This window comes from Cebus imitator, unplaced genomic scaffold (assembly GCF_001604975.1).
Source record: "Cebus imitator isolate Cc_AM_T3 unplaced genomic scaffold, Cebus_imitator-1.0 Scaffold28, whole genome shotgun sequence".
NCBI classification, from domain to species: Eukaryota; Metazoa; Chordata; class Mammalia; order Primates; family Cebidae; genus Cebus; species Cebus imitator.
Window position 1 is genome coordinate 5,059,501 of NW_016107343.1, and position 12,925 is coordinate 5,072,425.

At 43.7% G+C, this 12,925-nt stretch overlaps 1 protein-coding gene across 23 annotated transcripts in view; it reads left to right on the forward strand.

The window, feature by feature from the left end:
- CEP164 (centrosomal protein 164) overlaps window positions 1-12,925 on the forward strand; it is a 91,317-nt gene that overhangs the window by 20,462 nt on the left and 57,930 nt on the right. For 22 of the 23 annotated variants that reach the window (XM_037736663.1, XM_037736670.1, XM_037736661.1 and 19 more), the window contains 2 exons: window positions 2,878-2,989; window positions 10,725-10,929. In XM_037736663.1, coding sequence (XP_037592591.1) covers window positions 2,878-2,989; window positions 10,725-10,929 — 317 coding nt within the window. Of the gene's footprint in view, window positions 1-2,877; window positions 2,990-10,724; window positions 10,930-12,925 lie in introns of those variants that run through there. The other variant, XM_037736680.1, reaches the window with a different exon arrangement.

Below are 12,925 nucleotides of genomic sequence, written 5' to 3' on the forward strand. Positions count from 1 at the left end.
TTAATAGTTTCATTCTATTGTCCAGGCTGGAATGCAGTGGTGTGATCTCGGCTCACTGCAGCCTCCGGGTTCAAGTGATACTTCTGTCTCAGACTCCTGAGTAGCTGGGACTACAGTTGCATGCAACCATGTCCAGCTAATTTTTGTATTTTTAGCAGCAACAGGGTTTCACCATATTGGCCAGGCTGGTCTTCAACTCCTGACCTCAGGTGATCTACCTGCCCTAGCCTCCCAAAGTGCTGGGATTACAGGCGTAGGCCACTTGCCCAGCCATGACTGACCTATTTCTTAAATTTGTGTACATTTGGTTGCTGTTGTAAATGGAGTAAAGGTTTTTCTGAGGATGTTTGTAAAAACTGTCTTCTGCTCAGTCCGGGTGTGGGCATCCTAACATCAAGCCGCCATTTTCCTTTCCTGGGCTATCTCAGTAGCTTCCTAATTATCCTTATTGCTAATAAAGCGGATCACGTCAGTGCTGTGCTTTTAGTCCCCCCACTCCCAATATCCTCAACACCCTTGATAGGATTGCAGGGCTCTGTGACCTGGCTCTCTCTACCAGTCACACTGGCCTGTTTTTTTTTTTTTTTCTTTTTTTTGAGACCAGTTTTCACTCTGTCACTCAGACTGGAGTCTGGAGTGCAGTGGCATGAACTTGGCTCACTGAAGCCTTGACTTTCTGGGCTCAAGCGATTCTCCCACCTCAGCCTCCCAAGTAGCTGGGACCACAGATGCATGCCATCAGGCCCGGCTAATTTTTGTATTTTGTTTGTAGAGATGGGGCCTTGCCATGTTGCCCAGAGTGGTCTTGAACTCCTGGGCTCAAGCAGTCCATCCACCTCAGTCTCCCAAGGTGCTGGGATTACTGGTGTGCGACCCCATGCCTGGCTCCACTTACTTTCTGAGAGTCCCTAGAGCTGCTGGTTGTCACAGATCTTTTGCACCTGCTCTTCTGCCTGAATGCACTTTCTTCGGTGCTCTGCATGGCTGGCTCCTTTAGCTTGTGCAGGTTTCAGTTAACTGTCAACATTGCTGAGAGGCATTCCTTGACCATCCTTTCTAAAGGAGTATACTTCTACCGTGATGTTCTCTAGCTCATACCTCATTTACTTCCCTCATTGTATTTATCAGAAGCTTTAATTTTTTGTATATTTATCTGTTTACTTCATTGCTGGCTGTCTCTTCTACTAGAATGTAGGCTCCATAATGGCAGTGACTAGTTTTTTTCTTATGACTTATAGTGACTGGTACATAGGAGGCACTCAAAAATATTTGTGAAAAATGAATAAATTAGTCTCTGACCAGTCAAGTTCCAACCAGTCCTTTGAAAAACTATTTTTTCTTTCCTAGTTCCCAGGTATGTCAGCCTTCAAATTCTATGCTGCAGTGGCTCATTGGTGATGCCCTTCTGGCCTAGGCTATTACCAGCTTAAGCATTGGTGTCATTTGAGTATTTATTTAATCATTTCTGGGGGTTCTAGTGACATGTTCCAATGGTTATCTTTTTTTTCCTGTGCATGGGATAACTTTTTTTTTTTTTTGGACAGGCTTTGATTCTTGTCGTCCAGGCTGGAGTGCAGTGGCGGGATCTCAGCTCATAGCAATGACCGCTTCCTGGGCTCAAGTGATTCTCCTGCCTCAGCCTCCCTAGTAGCTGGGACTGTAGGCATATGCCACCATGTCTGGCTAATTTTTTTATTTTTTATAAAGACAGGGTTTCTCCATGTTGCCCAAGCTGATCTTAAAATCCAGAGCTCAAGTAATCTCTGCCCGCCTCGGCCTCCCAAGATGCTGGGATTACAGGCATGAACCACCACACCTGGCTTGAGATAGCTCTTAAGTCAGTACATATATCTCCCCTGTTTCTTCAGTTCTGTGGCAAAAGAGCTTTTCTAAATGCTTGATTTCCAGAGTACAGCAAAAGTTATTTTTTGTTTGAGATGAAGTCTTGTTTTGTCCCCCAGGCTGGAGTGCAGCCTTGACCTCCCCAGGCTCAGGTGATCCTTCCGCCTCAGCTTCCTGGGTAGCTGCACTACATGCGCCCACCAACATGCCCAGCTAATTTTTGTATTTTTTATGCAGACAGGGCCTCATCATGTTGCTCAGGCTGATCTTGATCTCCTGGACTCAAGCAATCCTCCTACCTTGGCCTCCCAAAGTGCTGGGGTTACAGGCATGCCACCGTACCCAGCCAGAACGAAAGTATTACAGTCCATATATATAGCAAAATTGAAAAAGAGGCAACTCACTTCATGGAAGAGAGGGTTCAGTGAGTCAGCGTTCAGCCTGCTTGAGTATCATTCACTTTCTCAGCTCAGACAGTTCCCTTCCCCTAGGCAGAATCAATCACTGCCTTCTCTCTGCTCTTACAGCATACAGGACATGTCTTCTTCCTTACAGCACATGTCACCTGGATTGTACTCTTATTTGTGTGTTTGTAATGTCCTCAAGGAGCTTAGTCACTTGCAGTTTTTCAGTACATGCTTGTTGATTGAGTGATGAGTGCTTTTGCAAATCTTGGGAGAGCTTACTACCTTCTGGTAAGGCAGTACTCATCCTGGATGGTTCTGGCTATGGCTTTTGGGGTTCTTCCCTCTGAGGCCTCTGCTGCAATGAAGTCTTGGTTTTATATTATTTTGTTTTTTGCCTTTTTAATGCTTGGCTTCAGGTTATATCATTGCAGTGTGGAGATAGCATGCTTGGATTCAAGTGTACCATTTATAAATTGTAAGGAAACAATTATATATGTTTATTGTTGATAATTTAGAAAAATAAGATTTTCTCATTGATGGAAAGAAAAGGCAAAGTAGAAAAAAGTTTGTGATTTTTTTTTTCTTCTATTAATCTCTTTTACTTTTCCACCTCTGCCTCTCCTTGCAGAAATTCTTGAATTTGCCCGGGAGATTGGTATTGATCCCATCAAGGAACCAGAACTGATGTGGCTGGCACGGGAGGGCATTGTGGCCCCACTGCCTGTGGAGTGGAAACCATGGTAAATCAGCAGGGGGTGCAGCCCACTGACTTGGCCTAGCAGAGGCAGAGGGAAGCTAACATTGGGGATCAGTTTGAACTGGCCCGCTTTTCCAAGCCTATCCTGCACAGTCAGGGATGGCACTGTGCCATTCCTCTGCTAGGCCGCCTGCTGTTTCAGGCCTGAGTGTAGGCTGATTGGATGGTGCCTAGGATGGGGTTCGGTGCTTATATATCCAAGGCCACAGGAGCTACTGCCCTGGGTCTGGTCCTCTAACACCAGCGTCTGTTTAGGATGTGCTGAGGGACTGTTGTTACTCCTTGCAGACTGATATTGTAAGTGACAATTGTACCTCTTTAGCATGTCTAAGATGGATGCTGGTCTTGCCGTGTGCGATGGCTCTCATGCTTATAACCCCCAGCACTTTGGGAGGCCAAGGCAGGTGGATTGCTTGAGGTCAGGAGTTCGAGACCAGCCTGGCCAACATGATGAAACCCTGTCTCTACTAAAATTATAAAAAATTAGTGGGGTGTGATGATGGGAGCCTGTAGTCTTAACTACTCAGGAGACAGGCAGAATTGCCTCAACCTGGGAGTGGAGGTTGCAGTGAGCCACGACTGCGCCACTGTACTCCAGCCTGGTGACAGAGTGAGACTCCGCCTCAAAAAAACCCCAAAATAAATAAATAAAACTACTACATAAAATAAAAATAAAGTGGATGCCGGTGTTAAAGAGGTTTGTAGTGAGGCCATACATACCAGCAAAGGGTTTCTGTGTCCCTTGGGAACACCTGGCTCTGCCATATCTGAATTCATGTAACATATTCATGAATAGGTTCACATTCATGGATTCATTCATATTTTCAGTTTTGGCTAGAGCTCTTTGGGATGGAAGGAGCAGTGATTCACTAAGTGGGTCTCAGGGAAACAGAGGTTTATGGAGAGGAAAGACAGAGTGGCCAAGGTTGGGGAGCTAGAAGGAGCCATGGTCACTGCTGCTGTCTCCCTCCCTCTGAGGACTGCAGTGATCCCTGCTCATGTTGACACTGCTCTGTGTTCTCCGTGTCTACTCTGTCCTCCTGTCTTGCATTTCGTTTTCCTAATCACCTGCATAGAGCTCTCTCCAGCCTGTCTCCCCAAAGCGAGTGCCATAAATTTACTTGCTACCTTAGATTGGGATTTCCCTCTGCTTATCCCAAACTTGTCCTCAGGTATCCTAGGGGTCCCCTCTTCTGCTGGTTTTGTGCAATTTTGTAGACAAGGCGTAATCATCCTGTTCTTGCTCATACCACTCACTGTGTTGCCATAGCTCAAAGTGATTATAGTTGTCACCTAGTTCTTCTCAGCTGAAGAATCACAGTCCTTCTAGCTTTTCCTCACGTGGCAGGCTACTTGTTGTCTTGATTTTTTTTTTTGAGTTGGAGTTTTGCTCTTGTTTCCCAGGCTGGAGTGCAGTGGCATGATCTCAGCTCACTGTACCCTCCACCTCCTGGGTTCAAGCGATTCTCCTGCCTCAGCCTCCCGAGTAGCTGGAATTACAGGGGTGTGCTGCCATGCCTGGCTAATTTTGTATTTTTAGTAGAGATGGGATTTCACCCTGTTGGTCAGGCAGGTCTCAAACTCCTGACCTCAGGTGATCTAACTGCCTTAGCCTCCGAAAGTGGTGAGATTACAGGCATGAGCCACTGTGCCTGGCCTGTTTTCTTGATCTTTTTAGCCACCTTTCCTTTAACTTTCTCCAGTTTTATGACACCTTTATTGAAGTAAATTCATCAGCACTTTACAACGTGTTCCAGGTGCTGAAGGCTTCTGGTCATGTTTGTAGGCTAAGTTTATAAGAGTGGATTCTGTTTCCAGTACTTACGTTAATGGATGGAAGGAAACTGTCATTGGTTATGGGCCAGCTGCATGCCAGCTTTTATGCCAGCTGCTTTTATATACCTGTTAGTGGTGGGTACCACTCTTTTGTCCTGTAAGGAGAGTGAGTTATTTTTCAGTTTTTAAAATAAGTTGGCGAGGCATGGTGGCCCACACCTGTAATCCCAGCACTTTGGGAGGCTGAGTTAGGAGGATTGATTGAGCTTAGGAGTTTGAGTCCACCCTTGGGTAATATGGCAAAACCCTGTCTCTTCAGAAAATTCAAAAGTTAGTTGGCGGTGGTGACATGCACCTTTAGTCCCAGTTACTTGGGAAACTGAAGAGGATCGCTTTAGCCTGGATGGTCAAGGGTGCAGTGAGCCGAGATTGCATCACCGCACTTCAGCCTGTTTTGAGACAGCGAGAACCTGTCTCAAAAACAAACAAACAAACAAAATGAATCATTAAAATGTATATATACATATCATCTTTTACCCTTCTTCTTTTCCTAAGGGTAATTACTATTAATTGGTAAATTCTCTCTAGACTCTTAATACACATGCATGTACCCCCTCCCCACAATGGTTTGGTTTTTAAACATAAGCGTTTTATCATACACATCGTTCTTTTATGTCTATTTGTGTGACACAAATTCTTGCGTCAGCTGCATACTTTCCCATGTAGAGAGGTACCACAGTTTTCAAAAATCTTGAATTATTTGACTGCTCTTATATTGAAGGACATTTCGATGTTTTTCTAATTGGCTGTGAAGTGAAGGCTGTTTCTGGACTCTCTCCTCTATTCCATTCATCTGTTTGCCTATCTTCACACCAATACCATTCTGTCTTGATTACTGTAGTTTTATAACAAATCTTGAAATTATTTAAGGCAAATCCTCCAACTTCTGTTGCCCAGGCTGGAATGCAGTGGTGTGATCTCGGCTCACTGAAACATCTGCCTCCTAGGCTCAAGCGATTCTCCTGCCTCAGCCTTCTGAATAGCTGGGATTACAGGTGCCTGCCACTATGCCCGGCTAATTTTTGTATTTTTTAGTAGAGACAGGGTTTCACCATGTTGGTCAGGCTGGTCTAGAACTCCTGACCTAAAGTGATCCACCTGCCTTGGCCTTCAAAGTGCTGGGATTACAGGCGTGAGCCACTATGCCCAGCCAAAGACAGTGTTTTTTTTCCATTTTCAATATTTAAGTTTTAAAAATTATTTTCTTGTATTATTATATTGGCTAGGCATTCTCTATCGTACTTCTAAGAAAATAAATGACAGAGGGCATCTGTTTCTTTTCTTTTTTCTTTTCTTTCCTCCTCTTTTTTTTTTTGGAGACAGAATCTTGCCCTCTTGCCCAGACTGGAGTACATTGATACTATCATGATTCACTGCACTCTCTACCTCCCAGGCTCAAGCGATCCTCCCACTTCAGCTTCTTGAGTAGCTAGGACTACAGATGTGTGTCACCACGCCTGGCTAATTTTTGTATTTTTTTTGTAGAGATGGAGTTATGCCATGCTGCCCAGGGTGGTCTTGAACTCCTAGGCTCAAGCAATTTGCTTGCCTTGGCCTCCCAGAGCATTGGGGTTATAGGCAGCCACAGCACCCAGCCTAAAAATATTATCAATTAAAAAACTGTCAATAAAAAAAAAAAAGTCAATCCAGGGGCAAGAAATAACAATGAATCATTTAAAATTGCATTTCCTAAGTTGTTTGTAGAGTTGAATTGGCCATCTGTTGATCTTTTGTGATTTGCCTGTTTATGTCCCTTGCCTTTTTGTCTAGTAGATTGCTTATCTTTTTATTTTTGTTAAGGTGCAGAACTCTGATTATTCTGGGTGTTCTGTGTAATAATAGTGGTATCTTAGCACTATTATTTCCACTGTTTTCTCCCAGTCACATGTCTTTTAATTTGGTTTATGCTTTCTTTTGTCATACTGAAGTCAATAGATTTGTATATGATTTTTTCTTAATTGTGGTAAAATATACTAACATGAAATTTGCCATTTTAACCATTTTTGAGAGAACAGTTCTGCAGCATTAAGTACATTCACAGTGTTGCATAGCTCTCACTATTATCCATCTCCAGAATTTTTTCGTCCCCAAACTGAAACTCTATAGCCATTAAATGTTAATTCCCTATTTTTCCTCTCCTTAATCTCTGACAATCACCATCTAGCTTTCTGGCTTTATGAATTTGCCTATTCTAAATACTTCATATAAGTGGAATTATTCAATATTTGTCTTTTTGTGTCTGAGTTCCTTTACTTAGCATAATATCCTCAAGGTGCATCTGTGTTGTAGCATGCAAAAGAATTCATTCTTAAGGCTGAATAAAATAATATTCCATTGCATGTATATACAACATTCTATTTATCTATTTCTCAATTTTTTTTTTTTTTTTGAGACGGTCTCGCTCTGTCACCTAGGCTTGAGTGCAGTGGTGCAATCTTGGCTCACTGCAACCTCTGCTTCCTGGGTTCAAGTGATTCTGCTGCCTCCACCTCCCAAGTAGCTGGGATTACAGGCACGCACCACCATGCCTGGGGTAATTTTTGTATTTTTAGTAGAGACGGTTTCACTATGTTGGTCTTGAACACCTGATCTCAAGTGATCTACCTGCTTTGGCCTCCCAAAGGGTTGGGATTACAGGCGTGAGCCACTGTGCCCGGCCCTGTTTATCAATTTATCTGTCAATGGACATTTGGTCTTCTTTTCATCTTTTGTGAATAATGCTGCTGTGATCACTGGGGTACAAATATCTGTTTGAATCCCTGCTTTCAATTCTTTTGGGTATATGCCCAGAAATGGAATTGCTGGGCTACATGGTAATTCTATTTTAAATTAAATTAATTTTTTTTAAGAGATGGGGTATTGCTGTATCACCCAGGCTGGAGTGCAGTGGTGTAATCATAGCTCACTGCAGCCTCAAACAGCTGGGTTCAAGGGATCCTCCTGCCTCAGCCTCCTAAGTGGCTGGGACTACAGGTGTGCACAACGGTGCCCAGCTATTCTTTTCTTTTTTTTTTTTTTGAGATGAAGTCTTGGTCTATAGTCCAGGCTGGATTGCAATGGCATGATCTTAGCTCACCGCAACCTCCACCTCCTGGGTTCAAGCGGTTATCCTGTTTTAGCCTCCCGAGTAGCTGGGATTACAGGTGTGCCAATACATCTGGCTAATTTTTTCGTATTTTTGTAGAGGTGGAGTTTCACCATGTTGGCCAGGCTGGTCTTGAACTACTGACCTCAAGTGATCCGCCTGCCTCGGCCTCCCAAAGTGCTGGGATTACAGGCGTAAGCCACTATGCCTGGCCTACCCAGCTATTTTAAAATTGTTTAATTTATTGTGAAATCTATTTTATATTTAAGTTAAATTCTATTTCATATTAAATTGGATTGAATTTTTTTGAGGAACCCCCATGCTATTTACCGAAGCACCATTTTACATTCCTACCAGCAGTATACAAGTGTTCTCTGTCACCCAGTTTGTAGTGCAATGGCACAATCTCCGCTTACTGCAACTTTCACTTCCTGGGTTCAAGCGATTCTCCTGCCTCAGCCTCCCAAGTAACGGTACACGACACCATGCCCAGCTAATTTTTGTGTTTTTTAGTAGAGACGGGATTTCACCATGTTGATTAGGCTGGTCTCGAACTCCTGACCTCAGGTGATCCACCTACCTTGACCTCCCAGAGTACTGGGATTATAGGTGTGAGCCACTGCACCCGGCCTTTTTTTTAATTTTTATTTTTTGAGACAGGGTCTGGCTCTGTCACTCAGACTGGAGTTCAGTGGTGTGATCATAGCCCATTGGAGCCTTGAACTTCTGGGCTCAAGTGATTCTCCCACCTCAAGTCTTCTGGGTAGCTGGGACTACAGATGTGTGTCACTGTGCCTGGCTAATTAAAAAAAAAATTTTTTTTTTGTAGAGACAAGGTCTCACTATGTTACCCAGGCTTTTATTTTTGGGGTTTTTGATAATTGCCATGCTTATGGTGTGAAGTGGCATTTCATTATAGTTTTTTTTTTTTTTTTTTTTTTGAGACGGAGTTTCGCTCTTGTTACCCAGGCTGGAGTGCAATGGCGCGATCTCGGCTCACCGCAACCTCTGCCTCCTGGGTTCAAGCAATTCTCCTGCCTCAGCCTCCTGAGTAGCGGGGATTACAGGCACGCACCACCATGCCCAGCTAATGTTTTGTATTTTTAGTAGAGACGGGGTTTCACCATGTTGACCAGGATGGTCTCGATCTCTTGACCTTGTGATCCACCCGCCTCGGCCTCCCAAAGTGCTGGGATTACAAGCGTGAGCCACCGTGCCCGGCCTAGTTTTTTTTTTTTTAGATGGAGTCTTGCTCTTGCTCTGTTGCCCAGGCTGGAGTGCAATGGCATGATCTCTGCTTACTGCAACCTCCGCCTTCCAGGTTCAAGTGATTGTCCTGCCTCAGCCTCCCAAGTAGCTGGGATTACAGGCATGCACCACCATGCCTGGCTAAGTTTAGTAGAGACGGGGTTTCACCATATTGATCAGACTGGTCTTGAACTCCTGAACTTGTGATCCTCTTGCTTTGGCCTTCCAAAGTGCTGGTATTACCAGCATGAGCCACTGTGCCTGACTCATTATAGTTTTGATTTGCACTTTCCTAATGTTTAGTGATGTTGGACATTTTTTCATGTGCTTATTGGTCATTTGAATATCTTCTATCTCTGTCCATTTTTACCCGATTTTTTTTTTTATTTCTGCTCATTTTCTTTTCTATTTTTCATTTTCTTTTTTGTTTGAATTGAGATTTATTTTGTTAAATTTCATAAGGAGCTTTATGGGGATTGTATTGGATTTATATATTAATTTTAGGATTATTGGCATCTTTACCAACTTGAGCGTTTGTATTCTGGAATACTGAATGCCTCTCCAGTGGTTTTCTCTCTTTTTTTTCCCTGACTTTTCAGTAAAACTCTATAAAGATTTTGCACATTTTAGGTTTATGCGTGAGTATAAAATACTTTGCATTACTGTTGTGAGTGGACTTCTTTTTTCCAGTTAGCTGTCCTAATACATTGTTGTTGATGGTGGATGAGATGAATGGTTTATTTTGGACTTACCCATGTTGAAACACTTCTTGAAATATACCTCCTACATTATTTTATTTTACCATTGGTCCACACTAGCTTGGATTATTACTTCTTATGAGTTTAGAGTCTTCTGTAAAACCAGAGCTCTCACAATCCATTGTTCTTCCTCAGACTGTTTATTAAAATATTAAGATGGCCAGGCATGGTGGCTCATGCCTGTAATCCCACTGCTTTGAGAGGCCAAGGTGGGCAGATCACGAGGTCAGGAGATTGAGACCATCCTAGCTAACAAGGTGAAATGCTGTCTCTACTAAAAATACAAAAAATTAGCTGGGCGTGGTGGCATGCACCTGTAATCTGAGCTACTTGGGAGGCTGAGGCAGGAGAATCACTTGAACCCAGGAGGCAGAGACAGACTCCATCTCTTAAAAAAAAAAAAAAAAATTAAAATTTATCCTAGCACTTATGTTCAGTGTACCATAGTGTTTATAGTTCTCCATCTAAATAAAACCAAGTTCGTTCCTACACTAGTCCAGCATGCATTCTCAAGAACTCCAGTGATTATAAATTACCATTTAGAGAAGTCCTTAGGTACGCCAATCCTTTCTTCCTGTATCTAAGCTAACTCCTTCTTAGCCAAATGGTACCCTTTGATTTTGTGTTAATCCTTTCTTTCCCTCTGCTCTTAACCCCTCTCATTCTATCTTCTCTCTCCTTTTTCCACCCACTTCTCTTCCTCCTCTTTCACCTCATCTCCCTTTTTCTTTTTCTTCTTTTGTACCTGAGCAGCGACTAACTTTTGAACTCTACCCATCCCCCATCCCTAGCCAGGACATCACAGGTGACATTTACTATTTCAACTTCGCCAATGGGCAGTCTATGTGGGACCATCCATGTGACGAACACTATCGGAACTTGGTGATCCAAGAGCGGGCAAAGCTGTCAACTTCTGGGGCCATTAAGAAGAAAGAGAAGAAAAAGAAAAAGGAAAAGAAAGACAAGAAGGACAAAGAGACCCCTAAAAGTTCCCTGGTGAGTCAGTGGATGCCTCCTCCCAGAGAGGCCAGGGCTGAAATCTGGAGGGATGTTGGGAGCCTCTAGTTGTCTGCAGCTGGGAGGTTGAAGACAACAGTCAGAATATAGTAAATTCTTGATAGTATATTATCTAAACTTTGCCTGTCTTCTGGTAGATTTTCCTTTCAGCTTCTGGAAGTTGTTGCCATCTCTACACATTTCCTTTTTCCCCCATCTAATAGGATTGATGAGAGAGAGTGCTCTTCTGAGAATGGTTTTTTGCAGTAGTAGTAGCAGTGATGGCATCTGCTGCTCTGGAGAGTGTGGACCGAAAGCAGTTGGCAGAGGCCAGTGAGCTGAGTGAAGTGTCCTTTCTTTTTATTCAGAGTCAGGTCTCCCTAGTGTGGGTTCTTTATTTATCTTAAAGTGGTGCGAATTCCTAGATGTCAGATGAGCCAAACTGAGTTGTCAAAATACCAGTGCCTTCAAGATTCAAAAGAAAAGCCTTGGGCGTTATCTCCTCATCTAGATTGCCTTTGTTGCCAGTGTCCTCAGTGAGTGGTGGATAACTGAAGTTTAATTGCAATGTGATTTATTGTTTTTTTTTTTTTTGAGACGGAGTCTTGTTCTGCCACCCAGGCTAGAGTGCAGTGGTGCAATCTCGGCTCCCTGCAACCTCTGCCTTTCAGGCTCAAGTGATTCTCCTGCCTCAGCCTCCTGAGTAGTTGGGATTACAGGTGTCCGTTACCCTGCCTGGCTAATTTTTATATTTTTAGTAGAGATGGGGTTTCACCATGTTGGCCAGGCTGATCTGGAACTCCTGACCTCAAGTGATCCACCCGCCTCTTTGGCCTCCCAAAGTGCTGGGATTGCAGGCGTGAGCCACCATGCCTGGCCTGATTTTCTTGGTTATAAGTAGCTTTTGTATTTGAGTTCAAAGTATTCATATTAATTATTATTTTATTTGTCCCTTCAGTAAATTTGAACCTAGGAGGTTGGAGTTATTGCCCACATGATTCGGGTGGAGCAACTAAGACCTGGAGCCATACCAAAGTGAGGCCCAGGCTCTCCCAGGATGCTGTGGTCACCCTTTTACCCAGGCCTGGGGCAGGTGGGGCATGCTGAAGAGAGGGAGGGACACAGGAACTTGGTTCAGCCAGTGGGGAGCACTGGGAACATCGTTTCAGCTCTCTTCAGTGGTCCGGTTGTTTTGCTCTTTAGTTTGTAGTTTTTGTTTCCCTCCAGAGCCTTGTGCTTCGTCTTGTCCAAGCTCCACAGATGCTTCTCTCTTCCTTCCCCTCCCTGACATATTACTTATGGTTTTGAGAAACATGGTAAGAAGTCCATTCCTCCGGTTGGAGAAAATAGGGTACGTAATTTCCAGCTAGGCTGGGTTTTCTAATATCATGTGTTTGAACAGCAAAAGGTGGCTACGGAGCTTTTCATGGACCCAGAATTATTTGAAATGGAAGTTAGGTATCTGGGCAGACTCTGGCTTGACGAAAGGTGGGAGAAGGAATGAAGCGAGGGTGCTGGGGTGGAGGGTTGGGTAAAGGAATGAGATGTAGGTGCGTGATTGGGTTCTTAGAGCCTTCTGTTAAAGAGTTCCTTCTATGGTTTCAGAAGGGACACCATAGCCCTGGGCTGTCAGTGTAGTTCTTAGGGCTCAGGACAGGTGCCTCAAATTTGCGTTTGTCCAGGGGACAGCTCTGAGCCAGGTGGGCAGCCTGGATGCAGGTAGTTTGGACTCTCTAGAGGTGTGCACTCACAGCCAGGTGGGGTTCAGTGTGAATGTCTGTAGAGGGGTGGTTGATGTTTTAGAATTTTTCCTAAATTCTAGAGAGTCGCTGACCATGTGGAAGTCTGTCAAGCAATACCAACTTATTGCTTTGGTAGACAGCACTAGAGTGAGTTTTCAAGTCTCAGGTCATTTGTTATGCTTCTCTTCTCTCCCTGTTAAAAAAATTTCTGGGAGTCCTTGATAAGGTTGGTGGATTTTTTTTTTTTTTTTTTT